General features: G+C 45.7%; 1 protein-coding gene across 1 annotated transcript in view; it reads left to right on the forward strand.

Moving 5' to 3' along the window:
* HTATSF1 (HIV-1 Tat specific factor 1) overlaps nucleotides 1-24409 on the forward strand; it is a 44329-nt gene extending 19920 nt beyond the window's left edge. The window contains exons 6-9 of the mRNA XM_044306314.1: nucleotides 7952-8048; nucleotides 14801-14890; nucleotides 14972-15109; nucleotides 23835-24409. Coding sequence (XP_044162249.1) covers nucleotides 7952-8048; nucleotides 14801-14890; nucleotides 14972-15109; nucleotides 23835-24131 — 622 coding nt within the window. The 3' untranslated portion in view covers nucleotides 24132-24409. The remainder of the gene's footprint in view (nucleotides 1-7951; nucleotides 8049-14800; nucleotides 14891-14971; nucleotides 15110-23834) is intronic.
* The last annotated feature ends 1827 nt before the right edge of the window (nucleotides 24410-26236 follow it).

Here is a 26236-nt window from a genome sequence, read left to right on the forward strand (position 1 = left end):
GCTGGGAGTCAGATCTCCACAGATCGGATATTGATCACTTGCCCTCGTCCAGCGTAGATACTCCCTTGCCCACGTAAGACAATGACTCCTGTAGCCAGGTACCCTTGCAGGTCATCTAGCACGCAGACCACTCTGATGTAAATGATTTCGAATGGTCCAATATGACACTTGGGTGCCTCTCACCTCTCTTAAATGTGCTTGGAGTCGTGTGGCATCCATTATCCGGTTTCGCAGAGCATTGTTCACAATGAAGCAATCATCCGTGTGGGAAGCCTCTCTGTATCCCTGATACAACCTGCTGATGACACTCTTTGATATTACACGGGGCCCCGCTCACAGCAGTATTTATTAAGTGAAGTCATGGGTAAAGCTTTGTTAAGGTATAGCAATCCTCTGCAGCAGTAGCGCACGTAGTACTCACTACGAAACTCCCGTAACAGGCAGGGCGGCCGGTCATTTACTTCCTCACGCGCCTGCTCCTTCCACTTTATGAATGGAGCAGGCGCATGACGGAGTGAGTGACGTTACGCTGCCGGCCGCCCTGCCTGCTACTGGAGTTTCCTAATGAGTACTACGCGCGCTACCTCTGCAGAGGATTGCTAATTGCTATACCTTAACAAAGCTTTACCCATGACTTAACTTAATAAATACTGCTTTGAGCGGGGCCCGGTGTAATAGAGAACAGTGACTGCATCGGGCCCTGCCGCAATTCCATACAAGTTGCCGGCCGCCACCCCTTGTATTGGGGGGTCACTATTTACACAAGGACAGTGTTATGGGGGGGGGATCGTCCACAGATCCCCCATAGCAGTGCCTCGTCCACAGATCCCCCATAGCAGTGCCTCGTCCACAGATCCCCCATAGCAGTGCCTCGTCCACAGATCCCCCATAGCAGTGCCTCGTCCACAGATCCCCCATAGCAGTGCCTCGTCCACAGATCCCCCATAGCAGTGCCTCGTCCACAGATCCCCCATAGCAGTGCCTCGTCCACAGATCCCCCATAGCAGTGCCTCGTCCACAGATCCCCCATAGCAGTGCCTCGTCCACAGATCCCCCATAGCAGTGCCTCGTCCACAGATCCCCCATAGCAGTGCCTCGTCCACAGATCCCCCATAGCAGTGCCTCGTCCACAGATCCCCCATAGCAGTGCCTCGTCCACAGATTCCCCCATAGCAGTGCCTCGTCCACAGATTCCCCCATAGCAGTGCCTCGTCCACAGATTCCCCCATAGCAGTGCCTCGTCCACAGATTCCCCCATAGCAGTGCCTCGTCCACAGATTCCCCCATAGCAGTGCCTCGTCCACAGATTCCCCCATAGCAGTGCCTCGTCCACAGATTCCCCCATAGCAGTGCCTCGTCCACAGATTCCCCCATAGCAGTGCCTCGTCCACAGATTCCCCCATAGCAGTGCCTCGTCCACAGATTCCCCCATAGCAGTGCCTCGTCCACAGATTCCCCCATAGCAGTGCGTCATTTGTTTTCTTATTTTCCTCCTCTATTTTCTGTGTACCTCCAATGAGCTACTCCCTGTTATAGTAATTTTTTAGGAATCTATTACGCTCCACTTGGCGTTCAGGCAATTTGGGGTAAAACTTTACTTGGGAGTAGGATCTTAAAGGTTTGAAGGTTATTTTGATTTGCTGGACATCCCTATAAGGGCTCTTGCACATGACCGTATTTTCCCTTTCGCCCATGACAGCACCCTTGAGAGACCGCCTCCATCCAGGACAGGAAACAGGAACTTTCGTGGAGAGCTCATAAGGAGGAGCATGGCCCCGAGACCACCAGTTCCTGTTTCCTGTCCTAGACAGAAGACGGTTCGTGGAGAAGAGGAGAGAAAGCTAGGCTGCAGGGCCCCCGAGAAATTTTTCTAAGTGGGGTTACCTGTTCCGGCATAAGTCTCCTCTAGGAGCCGCCGGCCGGAGTCTGGTGTCTGCTGCTGGGGTCTGGCTTACGCTGCACTGGCGATACTCTGCAGTCCCGGGCTCACCGAGAGGTGCGTTCGGCACGCCGGTCCTTCCTGACAGTGCTCAGGCGGGCCGGGGCCTTCTTCTCGCCTCGCGCAGGGGGAACCAAAATCTCGCGATCCCAGCGAGATCCGGGTCTCGGTAGAGACTTCCGGTTTTTGGAACGCACGTAGCGTGCGTTCCGGAAGTAGGAAGTGCCTTCTCCTACTTAGGCCGCAGAGGGTTTACAGCAGGACCTGACCGAGGAGATTGGACCCACAGGCGCACGGTCAGCAGCCAGCCAGCCAGCCTTACAGGAAGCCAGATTTCCTTTGGATCCGGGGAGTCACTCTCTATCCCACAGCAGTATGGAGGAGGAGAGTGCCCAACGCGCCGATCAACAGGAGGGTCATGAGATCAGACCGGTACTCCTGGTGGGGTAAGGGGGATCATTCCCCACCATTTATTTCATTTTTAGTTAGGCTAAATCTCCTTTCCCTCTTTTTTCTTCCTGCATTTAGACTACAAAAGAGGGCCCTAGAAAGGCAATTTCAAAGACCAGAGGGAAGGAGTGTGCCGTCTGTAAAAAGAAACTGGCCCCCTCTTGGTTGAAAAAGCTATGTCAAAGTTGTATTGAGAAACTGGTGGAGGAGGAGTCACCATCCCTTCTACAGAGTATTAGGGAGATGGTGAAGACGGAGGTCTCGGATTCCCTGAAAGATTTCAAAAAGAGCTTTCCCGCTGTAGCCTCTACCTCCCTGGGAACCAGATCAAGCACGGCTAATAGATCTGACTCAGATCCCTTAGAGGATAGTGATACGGGAGAAATCCTAGATAGCCCAGACTCGTCCCAGGATGAAGAATCCACGGGCAGGCCACTTTTTTCCCCCGATGATACGGAAGCTTTACTAAAAGCAGTTCGTGCGACTATGAAAGTAGACGAACCCAAAGACCCAAGATCCGTTCAGGATATCATGTTTGGTGATCTCGGGCAGAAAAAATCTAGAGTATTTCCCGTTAACGAGAATATAAAGTTTTTAATACAGAAGGAATGGAAAAGACCCGATAAAAAAATTTTTGTGCCAAAAAATGTAAAAAGGAAATATCCCTTTGACGAGGCAGACTCAGTAAACTGGGACAGACCTCCTAAATTGGATGCACCTGTTGCAAAAATTTCAAAAAAATCGGCCCTTCCGTTTGAGGACTTGGGTTCTCTTAAAGACCCTATGGATAAGCGAGCAGAGGTTTACCTAAAAAAAGTTTGGGAGACCTCAGCTCAAGCGTTCAAACCAAATATTGCCGCCACATCCACTGCTAGGTCTCTGAAATTATGGCTAGAAGAATTAGAATCTCACATTCAGAACAAGACCCCGAGAGATCAATTGTTAGCCGTTTTCCCCACTCTACTTAAAGCAGTAGACTTTATTTCTGACGCATCAGCAGATGCTTTAAAATTAAATGCTAGGTCAGCTGCTCTTTTAAATTCAGCCAGACGAGCTATTTGGCTAAAAGGTTGGTCGGGAGACACGGGATCTAAAAATAAGCTTTGTGCAATTCCTTGTCAGGGCGATTATCTTTTTGGATCCGTCTTAGACGACCTTTTGGATAAAGCCTCGGACAATAAAAAAGGATTCCCTGTCTCCAGACCCCCGAAAAAACAACGTTTTTTTCGCAAAAACAAGAAGGATTTTTTTAGGGGGCAGAGGAAAGACTTCAGAGCTGACAACAAGAATAGGAAAAGCAAGGGGTTTCTCTTCAGTTCCCAATCCTCCTCAACCTCTAAACCATCACAGCAATGACGGTTTCTCTCCCGTGGGGGGCAGACTTTCTCTCTTCCTCTACGCCTGGGAAAAAATCTCCTCAAGTCCCTGGATTTTAGGCGTTATAAAGGAAGGGTTTTGTCTAGAGTTGTCTCCCGCCCACCGGACAGATTCAAAATCACGAATTTTCTAGGAAACCCGGGGAAAAATCTAGCCTTACAACAAGAGATTGCATCCCTACTTCGGAAAAATGTTCTAATTCCTGTGCCGGAGGCAGAGAAGGGCGAGGGTTTTTACTCCTCCCTTTTTCTGGTCCCCAAACCGGATGGAACATTCAGAACTATTATAAATCTAAAGGATTTAAATCAATTCCTCTCTTACAAAAAATTCAGAATGGAGTCGATCCAATCAGTCATAAAACATCTATTCAGGGGCTGCTTCATGGCTACGATAGACGTAAGAGATGCGTACTACCACATTCCCATTCGGCTAGACTGTCAAAAATTCCTCAGAGCCGCGGTTTCTATAGGAGGTCACATCCAGCACTTACAATACACAGCCCTTCCCTTTGGGATTTCTCAAGCTCCCAGACTTTTCACGAAAGTCATGGCAGAAGTCATGGCTCATGTAAGGGAAAAAGACATTTTACTAATTCCTTACCTAGACGATCTCCTGGTGGTAGCAGAGTCAAAATCCATTCTAGAAGCACACCTCAAAAAAGTAGTGCAGATCCTAGAAGACCTCGGCTGGCAAATAAACGGAGAAAAATCCCATTTAATACCTTCCCAAGTTTGTATCTTTTTAGGGATGATACTGGACTCAAAGAAACTACTCTGTATTCTACCCCAGGACAAGATTCAGAGATTAATACAACAGGTTCAGTCCCTGATATCGACAGAGAACCCTACTATCAGACAAGCAATGGCGGTCTTGGGCAGAATGACCTCCACTATACCAGCGGTCAGTTGGAGCCATCTTCACTCCAGACCCCTACAGTGGCAAATTCTGAAGGAGTGGCAGGGTTCCCTCCGCCCATTAGATACACCTTTCACACTCACCCCCCAAGTGATCCAGTCCCTTCACTGGTGGCTGAACCCCGTAAACCTGTCCCAGGGGCTCCCTTGGATCCAACAAGATTTTGTTACCCTTACCACCGACGCAAGTCCTTCCGGTTGGGGGGCCTGTTGCCAAGGGTACTTAAGACAAGGTGTTTGGGAAAGAGAGCAGAGTCTAGACTCCCAAAACATGAGGGAACTGAGGGCGGTCTTTTTCGCCTTAAAAGAGTTTCTTCCTTTACTACAGGGAAAATCTATAAAGGTTTTTTCAGACAACGCCACAGTGGTCTCCTATCTGAACAAACAAGGAGGAACCAGATCAGAAAATCTTATGCAGTTAACAACGGATATCTTTTCCCTTATAATTCCTTCTGTGCCGTCCCTTATGGCAATACATCTAAAAGGTACAGAAAACAAGGTGGCAGATTTCTTAAGTCGAAATACACTAGACCAGGGGGAATGGTGTCTGAACCAAATGGTGTTCGATCAAATAATTCGACTTTGGGGTCGTCCTCATCTGGATTTATTTGCCACCAGAGAAAACAGAAAGTGTCATCGTTTCTTTTCCCTCAGCGCGAGAGATTCACCAACAGGGATAGATGCCTTCTCCCTTCCCTGGCCGAACCAGCTCCTCTACGCCTTTCCTCCATTAAGACTTCTTCCAAGATTCTTACAGAAGCTGAGACAAGAAAGAACAACAGTGATCTTAATTGTTCCTTTCTGGCCCAGAAGAACCTGGTTCACCTGGTTGAGGAAGCTATCCTTGACGGACCCTTGGATTCTCCCGGAGAGGCAAGATCTTCTATCCCAAGGACCAGTCAATCATCCGAGTGTGAAGCAGTTACACCTAACAGCATGGCTCTTGAGGGGGAAATCCTAGAAAGTAGAGGACTCTCCAAGAGCGTAGTTTCCACTTTACTATCCTGCAGAAAGGATGTCACCTCCTCTATTTATCTCAGGATTTGGAACACCTTCCAGAAGTTTGCCAAGGATCCAGTGAATCCTTTAAATCCCCCACCTATGTGTAGGATTTTAGATTTTTTGCAAGCTGGACATGAAAAAAATTTGAGGCCAAGTACTCTTAAAGTACAGGTATCCGCTTTGAGTGCGTTCTTTGATTCTCCCATCGCTAGCCACCCGTGGGTCCGAAGATTCTTTAAAGCCATCAGCAGGCTTAGGCCTATATCTGGACCTTCAATTCCCCCCTGGGACCTCAACTTGGTCCTCACTAGCCTCACAGAACCTCCCTTTGAGCCACTTAAACAGTTACCTATAAAGATCTTGTCTTTCAAAACAGCGTTTCTTGTGGCAATTACCTCAGCAAGGAGGGTTGGTGAGATTTCAGCCTTCTCTATCCTCGCCTCCTTACACTAACATCTTAGATGATAGGGTTCTCATTAAACCAGACCCTTCCTTCTTACCGAAAGTGGTTTCTATGTTTCATAGAACGCAGGACATTATCCTTCCTTCCCTGTGCCAAGATCCGAGAAATGAAAAAGAGGAAAAACTGCACTGTTTAGATGTAAAAAGATGCCTATCTCATTATCTGGAGGTTACTAGTCAGTGGAGGAAAACCTCAAAACTCTTCATTCAGTTTAGTGGGAAAAATAAGGGCCTCCCAGCCTCTTCTAAAACCCTTTCCAGATGGATCGTGAGAGCCATTAATTTGGCCTATTCTTCAGCTGGAAAGGCTCCCCCGGGGGGCTTTGGTGCTCATTCTACAAGATCAGTCTCCACCACTTGGGCAGAAAGGGCTGACGCTACCTTAGAACAGATTTGTAGAGCAGCCACATGGCAGTCGCCTGGCACCTTCTTCCGTCACTACAGATTGGACCTAGGCAATAGAGAACAGCTAGCCTTCGGTAGGAAAGTCCTCCAGGCGGTAGTCCCACCCTAAGAAATAAAGGGATTTCTATTCTAGTCGTCTCTCAAGGGTGCTGTCATGGGCAAAAGGGAAATTTAAGATTACACTTACCGGTAATCACTTTTCCATAAGCCCATGACAGCACCCGGGTTTATTCCCACCCTGATATATATATATATATATATATAATATATATAATATATATAATATATATATATATACATATACAAAAAAAAAAAAAAAAAAAAGAGAAGAGTGTGGTCTAGGACAAGTTCTTGCGATTAACTGGTGGTCTCGGGGCCATGCTCCTCCTTATGAGCTCTCCACGAAAGTTCCTGTTTCCTGTCCTGGATGGAGGCGGTCTCTCAAGGGTGCTGTCATGGGCTTATGGAAAAGTGATTACCGGTAAGTGTAATCTTAAATTTCCATCCGTGTCCCTTCTGCATTTTTTGTGGGCAGCATACAGACCCATTCATTTCTACGGGTCCACAAAAAAAGGACAGCATACGGAGTCATGTTCATGTTGCAGACAAAAATAGCCGTTTCTGTTGATAGGAGTAAGAATCTTCCAGAAGGCACACACAAGGTATCTGTGTTTTGTGGATCTGTGGTGTGCATGAGCCCTTATACTATGCGAAACTACACTTCACATGAGCTGTGGACCCAAAACATGAAAATGGAAAACTCCCCTCCGCACCTGGTTTCATCGACCATCTATGCAGACGGTATAAAATAAAGACGAAAATGATTCCGGGCGTCGCTTTTTCGAAGTAGTGCTGGAGATTCTGAAAATAAGTATCCGATGTCAGACACTTCTCTATTAGGTGCAGATTCATACAGCGTTTTACTTTGCACCTGTAATTTACGCTGAGAATTTCCAGTCCTTCTTCAGATAAGCGGTGCCCAGAATAATTCCAGTTTTTGTCTGAATTAAATCACCTTGTATTACTTGGTGGTTAGCCCAAAAAAAAGGGTTAAAAGGGAGGAATGGCCTTAAAACTATCAAAAAAATAATAATTATCATCCCCATAGTCGCTCCAGTCCTCTCAGCCTGCTTTGTTTTCATGTCTGCAGTAACTATGTGCCTGTGTACCAGGTGACTGCGGCAGATGGTCTCTGGCCCTAGTGACCTTGTGCTGTATACTGCTGAGGCCACTGATTGGCTGCAGCAGTCACTTACTGTATACAGGCATGTCATGTCTGCAGTGAATGGGACGAAAATACTGGTGAGTAAAACGTCTTACTGTTTTAACACTTTCCTTGTCTGTTTTTTTTTTTTTTTTTTTTTTTTATCATCTGCACTCAGTTGTGTTTTTTGTTCCTCAGACAACTGGATTGGAGGCCAGAGAGGAAAACTGAAAAAAAGAAGCGTTTTGAGAGAGTTATCATTATCAGAAATATGTTCCACCCTACGGACTTTGAGGTGAGAGAATATTTCAAGAGGCAGAAATTGGCGCACACAATCGGTAGCTCCCCATTTTTTTTATTTTTTATTATTATTTTTTAACTCTTAGGATACCAGCGCCGTACAAGTACGGCGCTGGAAACTGGGACAGAAATCCAAGCGCCTTAGAACTACAGCACTCTGATTGGGCGGGTGCAGGAGTTGCGCCCACCTGATCAGCTGCAGGGGTCCGGCAGTCACAGATAGCCGGACCACTGCTGTATGCGCCGGCATCAGTGAAAACACCAATGTCTGCGCATTAACCCTTGCACGTGCTGTATCCTGCCGGGTGCGGGATGGGCATCGGGTCCCTGCGCTGCTGTGACGGAGTCCCGATGGCAGGAAAGGCCGTCTGATGCCTTCCTTAGGCATCATGGCTGCCTTCCTTGAGAGCCTGTGAGATCCAGCCCCCTGGATCTCAAAGGCAGGAAGCTGTAAGTGTATTACAGTGAGTAATACACTTACAGCCAATGCATTACAAAATGTATTTTAAAGGGGATCAGACCCCCTAAAAGTTGAAGTCCCAGAGTGGGACAAAAAATAAAGTGAAAAAAGAAGTGAAAAAAATCAAGTTTTACAAAAAAATGAAAAGTTTCAATAAAAAAAATAAAAAAAAAAGCATCCTTTTCCCAAAATAAAGTAAAAAAAAATAGGGAAAAAAAGAAAAGTAGACATATTAGGTATCAACCCGCTCTATAAAAATGTCACATGACCCACCCTGTCAGGTGAACGCCGTAAAAAAAAATATATATAAAGTGTCAAAAAAGCCATTTTCTGGTCACCTTGCCTCACAAAAAGTGTAATATCAAGCGATCAAAAAGGCGTTTTTAGCCCAAAATGGTACCAATCAAACCATCATCTAATCCTGCAAAAAATGAGCCCATACTTAGACAATCGCCCAAAACATAAAAAAATAAATAGGGCTCTCAGAAAATGGCAACACAAAAACAAGATTTTATTCTGTTCAACAATGCTTTCACTGTGTAAAATTTAACAAAAATAAAAATGATAGACAAATTAGGTATCGCTGCATCCTTAACAACCTGCTCTATAAAATTATCACATTATATGCCCCCTCAGATGAATGCTGTAAAAAAATGTTTTAAAAACTACACTAAAACAGACTTTTTCACCTTGCCTCACAAACAGTTTAAGGGTCCATTCACACGTCCGTTTTTTCTTTCCTGATCTGTTCCGTTTTTTCAGGAACAGATCAGGACCAGATCTGGACCCATTCATTTTCAATGGGTCCTGGAAAAAATCGGACAGCACAATGTGTGCTGTCCGTTTCCGTTGTTCCGTTCCGCATGTCCGTTTAAATATAAAACATGTCCTATTCTTGTCCTGAAAAATCGGATCCTGGTACAATACAAAGTCAATGGATCCGCAAAAAACGGATGACATTCGGATGTCATTCCGTATGTCATCCGTTTTTTGCGGATTCCGTTCCTGGAAACACATACCAAATTTTTTTTTTTTTTTTTTTTTCAATTTTTTTTCAAAGAAATCCAAACAACTTTATTTGATTATTGAAATGTATACATGTTTCCGTTTTTTGCGGATCCGCAAAAAACGGATGACATACGGAAACATTTTCAGGAACAACGGATCCGCAAAAAACGGACCGTTTTTCAGGATGAAAAAAAACAGGACGTGTGAATGGACCCTTATACCAAGCGATCAAAAATTCTTATGTACCCCAAAATGGTACCAATCAAACTGTCACCTCTTCCCGCAAACAATGAGCCCCCACATAAGATAATCACTTAAAAAATAAAAACCAATGGCACCCGTTAACCAATTCATCAAAATCTGCGCTGCAAAAGCCATATGGCACTCCCACAGCATGTGCCCCCACAGCAGTTTACCACCACATATGGGGTGTTGCCGTATTCAGGAGAAAATGGGTAACGAATTATGGGGTGCTTTTTCTCCTGTTAGACCTTGTGAAAATGAAAAATTTGGGGCTAAAGCAACACTTTATTGGAAGAAACTAAACTTTTCGTTTTCACAGCCAAGTGTCTTCTAAAAATGTCTTCTAAACTTCTAACAAAATAAAATGACATTTACAAGATTGTGCCAACATAAAGCAGACATATGGGGAATGTTGATTGATAACCACTTTATGAGACTATTACTATCTGTCTTAAAAGTAGAGAAATTCAAATTTAGAAAATTGTGAATTTTTCCAAATGTTTGGTAAATTTTGGATTATTTTATAAATAAAGGTGAAATATATAGACTCAGATTTACCACTGTCATGAAGTACAATCTCAGAATGGCTTGGATAAGTAAAAGTGTTCCAAAGTTATCACCACATAAAGTGACATAAGATTTGGCTCGGTACTGGGGTTAAATAGAGTTGTTCGTTGTTCATGGCTTCCCTGCAGCCTGTAGAGGTCGCTGTTATTACACCAGTAGAGCCAGTATGTAACCAGTGAGCGTCATTTGCATCCATAGGAATTCTTATTGTTACTTTTTGCTAGCACGAACCATTTTAATTTTTAAAAAATATTCAGTATTATCATTTATGCGAAAAAGGGATGTAGGGACGTAACATCCATTTGGTGTCACAAAGGCTGGGCACATGGGATTTGTCCTCTGTATTTAAGGCTGTGTGTCCAGAACATGACCGCATCAGAGGATTCACAGATGCCTTGATCACACTGGGCAGATAGAGGACCTTTCACCAAAAGCAATACCTCATACTGTATCCCATGTTCAGGAGATGCCATCTCGCAATTTTTTATTTTTTTATGATGCGCCACTGTGCTCCCCGTTTGGTTTTGGCGCCTGATATGCTAATTAAAGGGATTCTGTCATGAGATTTTAGCCCTATAAGCTAAACATATGCCCATGTCCGTACTAATAACATAAATCCTAAACTGACCTTATTAAACCTGCTTGTGGCTCTATTAGCCCAAAAAACTGGTTTTTATAACCTGTCACTCCCCTACCTAAGGTGCCCAAGGAGACGTCCGTTAATACAGGGTGCCCGGCGCCGCCCTCCCTGTCTACAGTGCCGCCTTCCTCACCAGGCGGCGCATGCGCACTTCGCTCACTGAAGCCGCTGCCAGGAGTCCGCGGCCCATCAGGCTGAGCCTAGTGCGCAGGCGCCGGATCTGGCAGAGAGGGAGACAGGGACAGGGAGACAGGGAGGGCGGCGATTAAGACTGGGAAGGAGGCGCTGGGCACCAGACGGCCGGGCACCCTGTATTAACGGACGTCCCCTTGGGCACCTAAGGTAGGTGAGTGACAGGTTATAAAAACCTGTTTTTTGGGCTAATAGAGCCACAAGCAGGTTTAATAAGGCCAGTTTAGGATTCATGTTATTAGTACGGACATGGGCATATGTTTAGCTTATAGGGCTAAAATCTCATGACAGAATCCCTTTAATAGCATCCGTACGGGGAGGAGGAGACATCCGCTTTTCTCATTGGGCGTCTCCTTCTCCCTGGCTGTGACGCGGTCCTAACGCAGTGAGCCACTTCACAGCCAGGGAGGAGTTGTTCTGGTGAAATTTTGTAAATCCGCAAGAACAGGCTATGTAAGCGAGCAAAGTACTTGCTGTACTCTCTGATGTCTGCTGCTTCAGTCAATCCGGGGAACATGGGCCCCTGTTATTGTGATTGTCGTGGGCCCCAGCAGTTGGACCGCGGTTGAGATACTTATCCCCTATCCTATGAATAGAGGATAAATTATTGTAATGGGTAAACCCCTTTAACACAGAAGCTGCTGCTATGCCTTTGATTTGTGATCAAGGGATTTTCGTTTGGAGTTCTTTCCGCTTCTTGTCCTGTACAATTTCTGCACCAGATTATCAGATGCCAAATTAAAGGGGTTAGTGGCATGGAGCATACCTTTACCACACTGGCACCTATGTACTTAAGACCCACTGCAGTAAGTGTATGGCACAGGGATGGTGCCTGCGACGTCAGCAGGATGTTGCAGCTGGTCCTGGCTGGCTAACCACTTAGATGGTGTGGTCGCTATTGACCGTGGCATGCAAATGGAGACAAAGGGAAGGCGTTCCCTCGGTCGCCCAATCAGCATCCTCGCAATGCAATTGTGGGGTGTTGTTGGGTTGCTATGGCAACTGGGGGCCTAAAGAAGGCCTCCCTGGGCTGCAATGTGTGTGAACCCATTAGACCCTGCGAAAGACAGGACAGAATAGGCTGCCTGCCAGTGTAAACGTATATATACCTGTGTACACCTGTACATGTAAGGCTACTTTCACACTGGCGTTTTGGCTTTCCGTTTGTGAGATCCGTTCAGCGCTCTCACAAGCGGTCCAAAACGGATCAGTTTGCATTCTAATGGATTCTGAATGTAAAGGGATCCGCTCAGAATGCATCAGTTCAGTCTCAGTTCCGCTTTGGAAGCGGACACCAAAACGCTGCTTGCAGCGCTATGGTGTCCTTCTGACGAAACTGAGCCAAACGGATCCGTCCTAGTACACAATGTATGTCCATGCTGACGGATCCGTTTTCACTGGCACAATAGAAAACGGATCCGTCTGCCATTGACTTTCAATAGTGTGCATGGACCCTTCTTGGCTATGTTAAAGATAATACAAACGGATCCGTTCTGAATGGATGCAGACGGCTGTATTATCTGAACGGATCCGTCTATGATGGATCCGCACAAAACGCGTGTGAAAGTAGCCTAAGTATATACAGAAGGTCTATGTACTCCGTCCAATGTACCCGCAGTTTATTGTGATATTTGCAATAATTGGGGCATGGACCAAGCCTTTCATTAAAAATGCTTTGCTTGATGACAAATCGGCTGAATTTCTGGATAGGCAAGTACCAGTCAGACCAGATTGCTGGATATTTTTACAACCCTGTGGAATGTGGGTAGGGCGACGTCTTCAACCTCCAGGTCTTGCTGAGTTGCTACTGTTGTCTGTCGAAAATGAGCGGATAGACAGTTATTATGGAAGTATTTCTATAAATCCCAATAAAGGGATGAGCGCCTGTGTCCTGTGTGGTCATCACTAGCTATTTGCTCCACGCCGTCAGTCATTTATTACATGACTGGATTAGTTTTTAGGATTTATAAAAGTTACAAAGTTGAAAATGTTTTTTTGTTTTTTTTTGGTTTGCTTTAATTTAATTAGTAATCAGGCCTCTTGCACACGACCGTAGTTTTGGTCTTCATTCAATCCGCTTTTTTTGCGGATCGCATGCAAACCCGTTCATTTTTGTGGGTCTGCAAAAAAAAATGCACAAGGACAGCACAGGGATGTCATCCGTGTGGCTGTTCCACAAAATGTAGAACATGGCCTCATTTTGTCCTTTTTGCAGACAAGAATAGGGGGTTCTAGTGAAGGGAGCGTGAAAATTGCGGCATGCACGCGGCCGATATCCGTATTTTGCAGATCCGCAGTCGGCCGTGTGCACGATTCCTTAGGTTTTGTCCTTTCCATAGATTAATACAGTAATACTTTTTATTCAGCTTTGGTCAGCCCTCCATTCAAGGACCTCCCGTCATGACGCACTTGCAGCTCATAAAATGCCAATTATGCACATTTTTTCTACAAGGAAACAATCCGACCACAAATCAGTTGTTCTGTATAGTTGAAGATAAATGATCACCCTTGAACTCCGCTTCTCTTAAAATAAACCTGATATTTAAATATCAAGGAATGTTTGCCCTGAACGCACAGTACCCCGGGGGGCATGCTCCATCCCGCATGAGTTGTTCGCACAAGCTAGTCTCAGTGTAGGCTGAGTGGGCGGCCGGCTCTCCCTGGTGTGATGCAAGAGCTGTGAAGTGTGCTGGAGGGTAGTCGCCTCCGCTGTATGAGGACAAGCGATCAATACAGCGATCTCTTGTCTCCATAGAAAATCATTGTTCATGGGCTGCAGATTGTTGTTTGCACAGCACGATCTGCTGCACAGAAACAACGAATTTAGATGCCGGGTGCAAGATTGTACCTTTTTAGGCCCCATTCACACAACCGTATTTTTAGTCCGCATCCGATCCGCATTTTTTCCCATTCTTTACAACAGGTCCGTAAAAAATTTGCTGTCCGCATCCATATGTCCATTCCCTAGCCCCGTAAAAATGATAAAAACGTGTCCTATTATTTTCCTTTTTTCGGACAAGGATAGGCATTGTAACAATAGATCTGCATCCGTATTTTTTGCACTCTGCAAAATGCATACGGTCGTGTGAATTCACCCGTACACAGGGTAATTATCAGGAACAAGGTTTGTATAAATACCTGTCCTCGATACTTGGTCTGATTATCAGTAGGTGGAAAAGGACCAATCAATTGTATCTTTCCTGGTGCTTCCCTTTACGCTGCTTCACTGATAATCTCCGGGGGAGAAAATGCAGCTACACCCTGCCCCCCATCCCCACCCCCAATCCCTGTCTGCTATTTATGGTTTCATAAAAGGTAGTATGCAACAAAAAAAAAATATAATAATTCCAACAAAAGGTATACTTTAAAGGGGTTGTCCAGGATCTTGATATTGATTGCCTATCCTCAGGACTGGCCGTCAGTATCCACACTCCGCCGATTAGTTGTAGCTAGGGAGCAGGAACTACACTCCGTCCACTGTGTAGTAGATGGAGCTGGTTACTGCAGCTCTTCTCCCAGTGTCCATCAATAGCAAACTGGACCTCGCCTTCAAGGCCAGAGTGTTGGGAGCATTCATGCCCCTGTATGTCTCAGTTTGCTCATCCTAAATTCCTCTTGCTTTGTTTTGCGTGTGCAGGAGGATCCGCTTGTGCTGACTGAAATCCGTGAAGATCTCCGGTCAGAATGTGAAAAGTTTGGGCAAGTGAAGAAAGTCATTATATTTGATGTAGGTATTTGGGATGATGCATCTGACGCTTGGACATTGTTCTTTTTCTTAACCCCCTTTCTCTCTCCTTCTTTTTTTCAGCGACATCCGGATGGAGTTGCGTCTGTATCATTTAAAGATGCAGAAGAAAGCGATGCTTGTATTCTGGCTCTAAATGGGAGGTGGTTTGGTGGTCGTCAGCTGGTTGTTCAGGTGTGGGATGGTGTGACAGATTATCAGGTATGGTACAGCTCCAGGTTTTATACCATTCAGTGTGAAAATGTACTGCAACTTGGACTGACCTCATTTTAGTTGGTCTCATAAGGTCCCAGCTGGGTTGATGTTACGTTGGCCATACCCATTAGACCTATGTCGGCCAACCCGCCAATTTCCTCGGCTCCAGACGACCATCTGATCTCAGAGGAGATAAGCTGTGGGCATACTAGATTTCAACTGATTGCTGTCAGGTGTCTGGTAGCAGCTTTCTCCCTATTCACTGGATATGCTGGATGTTTTGCTGCGTTGAGCATGCATATATATAGGAGGATGGAGAGAGGTAACTGGTGCTGACCTGATACCATAGCAGAATTCTCTTTGGGAGATGGTCCAGGCACTGGCTGGACTTTGGCTGTCCTGAAGCCTTCTTCACAATCTTACAAGCAGCAATGTCCTTGCTCTTGATGCAAAGCAGTGATGGCTACACATTTTTCTTTGGCGATAACCATGGTGAACAGAAGAAGACAATGATTTAAAGATGATTTTAAAGCAACCAATCTCTATCTAAGGGTCCATTCAAACGTCCGTTTTGGTGTTCCGCATCCGTTCCGATTAAAAACGGAACGTTATGCGGATCCATTCATTTTCAATGGAATCCGCAAATAATCGGACAGCACTCAAGGTGCTCTCCGATTCCGTTTCGTTCCGTGGGTTCCGTTATTCGGATCCTGGAAAAAAATATACCCTGTCCTACTATTTGTCCGATTTTGCGTTCCGTCATCCCATTCTAGTCAATGGATCCGTCGAAAATCTGGAAGACATGTTAAAAGCATCCTCATGTCATCCAGATTTTCGGATCCGCAAAAAACAGGAACGTTTATCTGGAAAGGTAAAAATACTGACGTGTGAATGGACCCTAATTCTGAGATAATGTTATCGGGTCATTTTGTGGCAGGGCTGAAATGCAGTGGAATATTTTATTTTTTGAGATGTGTGAGATTTTGAGGCACATCATCGTCTCATCAGGTAAGGCTACTTTCACACTTGCGTTCGGGGTTCCGCTTGTGAGTTCCGTTTGAAGGCTCTCACAAGCGGCCCCGAACGGATCCGTACAGCCCCAATGCATTCTGAGTGGATGCGGATCCGTTCAGAATGCATCAGTATGGCTCCGTTTGGCCTCCATTCCGCTCAGCAGGCGGACACCCGAACGCAGCTTGCGAGGGGAGAAATCCTTGGGAGGTTGGTGGAGGCGCAGACATCAGGGAAGAGCGCCGGTCTTGGGCACTTTGAAAAGCAGAGCACGCCTGGCTGGGCACTTGGTAGCCATTTTGCATATGAATAAATGTTCTTTTCCTGGACAATCAATTTATACCCAAATGAGATACAGGTATATTGTAAAAGCTATTACCACGTACTGATGGCCATTGCTGTTAGTTTTATTAGGGAACAGTCTGTGACAGACTCCCGTTAACCCAATTTATTAATAGTGTGGACCCCCTTTAGTGTCCACAACCATCCATGTACTCTTGGAGTCAGGTTCTGAATAATAAAGAGAAAGTCCCCTTAAAAGGGTTCTACAGTTTGTTTTAACTGTTGATCTATCCTCTGGATAGAGTAAATACTAATCCCGTAGGACAGAGGGATAAAACTTAACATTTATTATTGGTATAATCTAAAAATAATAGACACCAGAGGAGGAGCCTCTACACAAAACAAAAATAACAAGACAGCCCGGCGGGCAATAATGTACATATTTACATCATTCTGGTCACACTGTTTATATAACAGGAACGTTCTCACCCGATTGTGCATCAGGATGTCTCATGAAGAGGACTGGAGGTGGAAACGGTCCTTTGGTACTTGTTGTTCACACTGGAAGGATAGGTAAATATGCCCCTTCAAATTAGGTGGGTGACGGGGTGGTTGACCCTAGGCAACCCTGAAAGGGGGGGCAGGGGCTAGTATGCCCTACCTATCTATACGGGGAACTTGCCCCGCAAGGAGCGTCCCCGTCCGGATACCTGGCCCTGTGGGGACAGATTCCCTAGTAGTCCCTAAAAAATGCTCCCTACGTGTCACGTTTCAGTTCGTCACAGAAAATCATCAGGGGAGATCAATGGTGAACACAGGGCTATGGATGGATCTGGATAGATCATCAGCATCTGACCAGCAGGGGTCCGACACCCGGGACCCCCGCCGATCAGCTGTTTGAGAAGGCAGCGGCGCTCCAGCAGCGCCACAGCCTTCTCACTGTTTACCGCAGGCCGAGTGACATCACGACTAGTATCAACTAGTGTGGGCGGGGCTAAGCTCCATTCAAGTGGACAGAGTTTAGCCCCGCCCAGGCCAGCTGATACTAGTCGTGACGTCACTGGGCCTGCAGTAAACAGTGAGAAGGCCGCGGCGCTGCTGCCTTCTCAAACAGCTGATCGGCGGGGGTCCCGGGTGTCGGACCCCCGCCGATCAGATGCTGATGATCTATCCAGAGGATAGATCATTAGTTAAAACAAACTGCAGAACCCCTTTAATGTTATCAGTTGGACACTGACCGTAGCTGATGTATAGCTCTGTGTTGTTTTTTCTGTTGAGCTGTTTCTATAGCCTATGTCATCATACGTTATACTCATAACCATTCATAGTAATCTGCTAATTACTGTGTTCATTCCTCTGAGTGTCATTCATCCATTGCAGCTCTCCACTCACTTGGCTGTGGTTTTGTAGATGCCAGAATATTTTATAAGACTTTGTCACTGCTGATTCAGGTGCATGGAATTGCCGCGCGTTAATCAGTGCATAAACTCGGAAACTTGAGACATTCTTTGTGCTTGTCTTGAGACGTAACCATATCAGCTCTGCTGATAATGCAGTACAGGGCAGTAATGAAGCAGATTATACATCTACCTGTGCAGGTATAACATTAAAGGGGTTATCCGACCACTGAAATGCCTCCCCGTATGCCCAGGCCCCTCACACACCATGTACTCCCCGACACTCACTTTTGATGCCCCCACAGCTGCCGCTGCATCTCCCCGTCACGCAGATGAAAACATTCGGGGGTGATTTAGCCAATAGCAGCCGGTGACTGGGACGAGCCTCCCTTGTGTTACCCGCGATGCTAGGGAGGCTCGTCACCACCTGCTATTGGCTGCCCCCGATGCCGGATGTTTTCAACCGTGCGACGGGGAGATTCATCGGCAGGTGTTTGAAGCGACGCGGGTGTCGGGGAACGAGGCAACTACATTGTGTGTGAGGGGCCCGGGCTTATGAGGAGGCATTTCAGGGATCTGATAACCCCTTTTAAATGGAGTTCTGCGGCTTCTATCATTCATATTGGGTCTGCTACATTAATACTTTAAATAAAGGGGTGGCGGCACTTAGACAAGACGAGAACCCTATGCATACATGGCCATGGCACTGCTGCAGTCAGTAGGTTATTTTTTTTGCATTCCCTGTTGATTGCTTCATTCATCCCTGACATCACACCAGCAGATTTTTCTGGTGGCGGGAATTGTCCCCTAGGCGTGAAATCTTCACACCTAGACGTTCCCCTCCCCCAGGAAACTGCTGAGCTCTGCCCCCAATCCTCAAAAATATATATATATATATATATATATATATATATATATATATATATATTTAACCCTTTCTTGCCTGCCACCTTTTTGAGGCCAGCACCTATTGTGACTGGGGTTTTCAACTTCACATGCATAGATAATAAAAAATATTTAACCCCTTCCTGCCTCTTCATCCACTTGAGGCATCACATTTGCAAAAAAAAACTTAAAAAAAACCACTTATCACTGGTGCTAGCCCGCACTGTGCATGGGTCTGTTACAGCGTTAACCCCTTCTTCAGGCATGCATGTGCACTCCCTTCTCATGCTGTCACTCCTTCGCACTTTACCTTCAATCCACTAGATGTGGTACACGCTGTCTCATACCACCCTCCCTTACACATTCAGAGTATTTGCACTATCTCTGGTTACTGTATATCCGGTCGGATTACCCCCGCCACACGTGACGTAATTTCCACTGGATACCGCACCCTGTGTTGCATTACCCCTTTCCATAGGTGGCGTAGTTGCATTCCACTGGATACGGTACCTGCCACAGCATTACCCCCTTCCATAGGTGGCGTAATTGCACTACCACTGGATACAGTACTTGCCGTATGCATTACCCCCTTCCATAGGTGGCGTAATTGCACTACCACTGGATGCTGTTCTGCCTGTCGAGTTACCACCTTCCATAGGCAGAGTAATTGCACTACCTCTGGTTACAGCACACCATTGCCCCCTTCCATAGGCGGAGTAATTGCACAACCACTGGATGCTGTTTTGTCAGTCGCATTTCCATTAGGCCTCTTGCACACAAATGTATTTTATTTTTGTTTCCGTTCTGTTTTTGCGGTTTCAGTCTGCGGTCCGTATGCGGAACCATTCATTTCAATAGTTCTGCAATAAAAACGGAATGTACTCCGTGTGCATTCTATTTCTGTTCCGCTAAAAGATAGAACTTGTCCTATTATTGTCCGCATAACGGACAAGGATAGTACTGTTCTGTTAGGGGCCAGCTGTTTCGTTCCGCAAAATACGGAATGCACACGGACGTCAGACGTATTTTTTGCGGATTGCAAAATTCAGCAAATTACATACGGTTGTGTGCAAGAGGCCTTACCGTACACCCTGTTGCATTACCTCCTTCTACAAGTAGAGTAATCACACTAACGGGTGAAGTAACTGCACCAACATTGGATACTGCGACTACTACGCCACAGCACCAGATACCTTATCTCCTATCATATTCCTCTTCTTTCACAGGTGGGGTGTGGCAAGAGACGGTACCTACTAGTGCCCTATACTCCTCATCTGGTGGAATACAGGTACCACCACTGGATACAGCGGCTACTTCCACTTTATCTCCTTTATTTTTGTGTGCTTGTTTGGGGCATCAACATGACAACCTCTGTCCTCCCAGAGGGTTACCCTGCAACACTTGTGTGATTTATATACCCCGCACCACTGGTGGGCCTCCACCTTACAGGTTGGTCATGGTACTTGACATCTGCAATATGTAGTGCGTCAGATTCAGCCCTAGAACAGAATATTGTAGTTACTATCAAGCGAGTCAAGTGTTGCACTGACTCACAATACTCTATCCACTACTCCTCCTTATCAGGTGAAGTATTTATGCTAGCACTCTGGATTGGCTACTACGGTTTGTTCTCCACCGCAGGTGGAGTATTCACGCTAGCACTAGATACTGTGGCCTCTACTGTATGGCCCCCTCCTCAGGTGGAGTATGGTACTAGCACTAGATATTATGGCTTTTACTGTATAGCCTCCTCCTCCTCAGGTGAAGTATTGCACTACCACTAGATCCTGTGGCTACTTCTGCATGGCCCCATTCTCAGGTGGGGAATTTGCCTTAGCCCTAACCTTTTTATCTGCTACCGTTTTGTTCCCTTCTCAGGCTCAGGGTTTACGGCCACCCCACAAGCCGTGGTGACTCCTACGTTGCTCCCTTCCCCACATCTTGCATTTGCACTGGGTATTGGTTCTGTGGTTTCTAAAACTTGGCCTTCTGTTCCATGCCATGTTTCGGCTGTAGCTCCTACCGCATCCCTCCTTGTATAGGTAAAACCTTCACACTGGTCCTAGGTATGGTGATTGTATCCACAATTCCCTCTCAGGTGGACCTCCTGCTCATTTTACGCTACCAAGAAATGCCGTTGCTCTGACAAGTGTTGTCTTTCTGCTGGTGTTTGGCGTTGTAGCTGACATTTTTTCCTGATGACATGGTCATCGGCATTCCCCACTTCATCAAACCATGTATTTGCAATAGCATGAATGCTATAGCTGATGAGCACCTGACTTCCAGTGCACACTATTGTGGTGTTCTTCAGTTGGCATAGCTCAGTTTTTATAGCACTTGTCTACCACATTGTTTTTGTAATAAGTGGGACATTGGTGCTAACTGTTGATGCTGTGACACCATCGGCGCTGCCTCTCAAGACATGAGTAATGACTCTGACCTGTCCTTCGGTGGTGGACATACTACTTCACTGCTCATTCTGTGAGTCTGCTCCATTACTCCTCCCACAGGCAGAGCGGGGTTGCTGTCACTCCTTGCCACCGCTGATAGAGGTTTTGTTCCTGGAACGCAACACCCTTTCTACTTTGTCCCTCCGCAAGACGAATGGTTGCACCCCTCCCACACACCCCACCCACTCCCCCCAGATACTGTTTCTGTCTACCTGGCCAGTATCCATACTTCTTACTGCTCTGGAATACCGGCACTATTTTTTACTATGTGATCAGTGTTTCTCTGGTACTGTTGGGACATCGTCATCGCATTCCCTCCTGCAGGAGTATTTCTCTTATCTCTGACACTGGCCGGAGTTGCTACACTGACCTGATATGGTCTCTGACGAGGCATCCCATCTTCAATGTTTCTGTTGTCGGCTTTGCTTCTACCTATCACCAAGGTATTTTGTTCTTTGGCCTGCGGTTGGGCATGCCTGATTCAGGCAGTTTTCTCTGTGGCTTATTAGGCAGCTTCTCTTGCTAGAAGTCTCACGACAAGCCTTTACGGCTCTGGGGGCATCTGTCTACCACTTTACCTTCTCCTTAGGGAGCATTTCTTTAGCACAGGAGTATCCTGCGGTCCTTACCTTTTGGTTTTGCTTCTATGAGTGTATTGCTGGGGAGCGTAGGTGCTCCCCAGCAATCGTAGCCCGCTCTTTTTTCACAGTGCGGTTGTCTTGGCTCTGCATTGTTTTCTCAGGCTGTCTAAAGCCAGTCATGATATGGTTCTGGATCCAGCATCACTCACATTCTTCCCTTTGTCTAGTGACGGTGGTAGTTTTGGCCACACTCTTGTGCTGCATTCATCTCTGCTGCACAGCTGGGATGCTATTGGTCCCCGAGGACTGTTGTGTGTTATTTTTTATTTTTTTTTCCCCCATCTCCTTTTGCCGTTCTTTCTCTTATTGATGAATAATTATATTCTATATTTCTTATTCTCTTCTCTTGCTGGATCTTTTCCAAAGGGGTGGCTACTCTCTGTTTTTCTTTTGCAAATTGGTCCACAGATGCTGCCTAATCCTACTTGAGAGATCGCTACAGGACTGGTCCTCCTCCATTTGCCTAGTGATTCCTTCCAGATTACCAGGTTTTATCCCATCCTGCTACTTACACATTTGGTAAGGTCTTGTCTGGATCCCCTTGTTGCTTGTTTGCCGAGTCTCATTCATACCTGGATTCTCCAGACCCATTTCCGTGAGTTGGCCTCCCTTGCTTTTCTGTGGGGCCTATTGTCATGCAAGACATCTTGGCCTTCCAGTCAGGCTTCCACCTCCTGGACATCGTCTTCAGTGATCAGACGCGCTTCTTGTGGATATTCTGTGCTGCTGTGCTGCTATCCACATCTTCTGAAGTCTCTCGAGCCCTTGGGGTTCCTTTAACTGGGCTTTCCTCTTTCTAACTGTGTGTTCTTTGCTCTCTGGCTGGCCTTTCGGGTTTATGCTTTTCCTGTTCCATTCAGGGGTTTATGTGCACCCTTATTCGGCATTTTAAAGCGGGATCTTATGGCAAGCCTTGGCTTTTGTTCTGGATTCTGTTCCCTCCCCATGGTACTGCTTTAGAACGTCCTATGGTCTCCTGTTTCCCCCAGTGATACGAGCGAGAAAATAGTATTTTTGTGCTTACCTGTAAAATCCTTTTCTCACTGAGTTCATTGGGGGACATGGCTCCCACCCAGTACATACATTGCTGGCTGTTCCTCATGGGTCCCACCTGTTTTTGGTTCGGACCCATCTCCAGTTCTCTTCTTACTCTTGTTTTCTGTTGGCTTCTCCTGGCTGCTCCTACTGCTTTTGGACAAACTGATCATCTCAGTCTATGCAGGAGGGGTATAGCTGAGAGCTAACACTTTTTTACTTAGTGTCGCCTCCTAGTGGCAGCAGCAGCTATACCCATGGTCTCCTGTGTCCCCCAGGGAACTCAGCGAGAAAAGGATTTTACAGGTAAGCACAAAAATCCTATTTTTCAATTGAAGCCGTTGACGTATGCTCAGTCATATCAGATGGTTTTACAAAAAGTTGCCATACGCTTCATAATGCCTCATTCGCATGTCAGTGTTCAGTCAGTGATTTTGAGCCAAAACCAGGTGTGGCTTTAAACACAGAACAGGCACAGATCTTTTCCTTATACCTTATGCCTGTGGAGGCTCCAATCCTGGTTTTGGCTCAGAATCACTGACTAAACACTGAGGTGTGAATGAGGCTTAACTCTGTGCCAAACATGTTTGGGAGTAAGCTATTGCTTCCACCATACACATACACACTTGGCTCGGCTGAGAGTGCATGTGTTTTCAATAGGGAGAGGGGAACATTTCCACTTGGAACAAAAGGATCAGGCATGTTTACGTCCTACACTCCCAACCCTTCATTCCCCAGCCATTTGCTGTCAGGAGCCCCCCATTTACATGAAATATTCTTCTGGTCCCACAGAAATTGGCAGGTTCAGCCTACAATTATCCAATCAGTATGGCCATCTTAAAAGGAATTTCTTTAGTTCATCAGTGGCGCACACTACTATTAGATGCATGTAGATCCTATTTGCCAAATATTAGTTCTTCAGGATTGTCTGTCATTTTTGGTTATTCACAATGGTTACTGCACCATCTGTCTAGTTGGCTTTAACGTATGGCTTTTTGACTTCTGGTTAAAAAAACTCTTCTTTAAATAGATTGAAGAGACATCTCGAGAGAGAGAGGAGCGACTCAAGGGCTGGGAGAACTTTCTGCAGGCAGACAAGGGAAAAGCTTCTGAAGATGCGAGTGATGAGAAGTCGACACCTTCTGTAAATAACGGACAGTCTGAAAACAAAGAGGGCGTCAGAGAGGGCGTCAGAACGGAACCTGAACATGGTACAGACAGCGTCCAGCAGCAGGGAAGTCAACAGACCAAACCGGCTGATGATGCTGCATCCACAGACAGCAGTATTGGTGACAGTGATGATGAGAACGAGGAAGAACAATCGTAGAGCTTCACACTTTTAACTGGCTGCCTATAGATGTTTCAGTTACTTTTAGGGTGAATTACATGTGGTATATGCTGACATTTGGCCAATTAATATTAGTTTGATTCATTTTGCTTAAATGGGCCCTAACTTTTCACACAACTTTGCATAAGTTAATAGTAGAAGTGACCACAAGAAACTTTGTAATATGTTTTATCAGTAAGACATGTCTAGTTCTCATGTTAACAGCTGTTACCCCTCCTTGCTTTTAACTTTGAAAAAATGCTTTCATTCTGTCTCGAGATGGACCAGCTTTGCCAAGGTATCATATTACACATGTTAATACAAGTCTATGGAGAGGGGAAAGAAGGGGGAATGAGCAGCAGTAGGAGTGAGACAAAGTTTGTATCTCAGCACAAGTCTAAATTCACAAACCTACAGGTCAGTACTTCACTGTAATGTCCTCGTTGATCCTTGGGGCTGGTTCTGAATGCATAAGACAAGATTAGGAAGCAGATTCTCCTCTACTTTCTGTGTGCAGTGGATGGCAGCTAGCCACCACCACCATGTTTGAGAAAACTGCAAACTACACATTCAGCATGCACAGAGGAAAGCTGCAAAAAAAATGCCAGAAAATGTTATGCCTCATGCACCTATTCTGTACAATTGATTAATGCAAAGTTTGTTGAAAAGTTAGTGATGCTTTAATTACTACATTGCTTTTATTCTCAAAAACACGTCTAGATATATTAAGGAAACTGTCTTGAAGGGATTTCCACCTTTTAGGTTTACAATGTCTTGTCATTTTACACTGGAACCACCATAGCCGCGGCCTTTATCTTCAAGATCAACTCTGATTTCATGGGTATCCCAGACGTGGTGACACGGAGAACATGCAGTAAAGAAGATTTCCACCCAGAACTTTAAAATGCTTTGTTATGGTGCTGAACCACCCTTTGCACAGTAAATAGTCCAAAGTAATGTTCTAGGGATATTACATCTGATATATCTGATAATGCTAATACATAGTCAACCATTGTACTACGGGGCTTGTGTTAAAAAAACAAAAGAAAAAAAACAGTGGATACAGCCAGCACATAACACTATATTGTACAGACAGTGATCAGATAACATCCGCACATTGACTTCGTAATCCCAGTTCCATACAGAAGCCACATATAGAATTCTGCTATTGCATTTGTGCATGCATTGTATGTATATTGTTTAATTGAATAATATATGTTAGAGGGGTTGTCCAGGATTAGAAAAAAAAACTGCATTTTTTTTGTTCTAGAAGCAGCACCACTCTGTACTCTGTAGGCTGTGTCTGGTATTGCAGTAAGTGAAAAGAAACACTAGTGCCCTCTGTATTGCGTCTTATCCACATTTCAAGGAACATTAAAAGGGGACACATATTCCTCTTTTTCTATTCTATTTTTCTTTTGTGATTGTAGATGTTTTTCTTTTTTCTGCACATGATTATGAAGGCGGCCATCTTGCCTGAGCTGCTGTTAACAGCATTTAGAGATATGCTGTACACTAGCCACATTGGCAATAGACAGGAGGTGGTCCTTCACTTCTATGGGAGGGTTTTCTAGACATGCTTTGTGACCTGTACAGTGCTCATTTTGCAGTGTATATGTGTGTGTGGTACGATTTTTTTATTTTATTTTTTCTGGGGGGGAGGGGCTTGGGATAGCAAACCTTCCCTCCTCGGCAGACCTGCTAAGGGCATGGGCTCCTGCTCTCTCTGGCCTCTACTCGAGTCCCTGGATTTGAACCTCCAGTTTGATGCCACTCCTGCATTGGTGACAGGCTCCCATTGCGTCACGTCAAGGAAAGCAGGTCACCTCTGCAGCCAGGGATTGGCTGCAACAGCATCAAACTGGGAGTTTGCATCCAGGTACCTGAGTGGAGCAGCGGAGGCCATAGAGGGAAGGAACCAGCCGCCAGCTTCTGGAAGCAGGTAAGTAGGCTTCTCTTTGCAGGTTTGCCCAGTAGTGGGGGTTTCACATCCAACACCCCCTCCCCCCAAATTTGCACCACCCTTTAATCCCCAATTCTCCGTCGATCCTATTTTGTCTCATATAACAATTAAAACTAAGAAAATTTATAAATAAATCTCTTTC

The sequence above is a fragment of the Bufo gargarizans genome, chromosome 9 (assembly GCF_014858855.1).
Source record: "Bufo gargarizans isolate SCDJY-AF-19 chromosome 9, ASM1485885v1, whole genome shotgun sequence".
Taxonomy (NCBI): domain Eukaryota; kingdom Metazoa; phylum Chordata; class Amphibia; order Anura; family Bufonidae; genus Bufo; species Bufo gargarizans.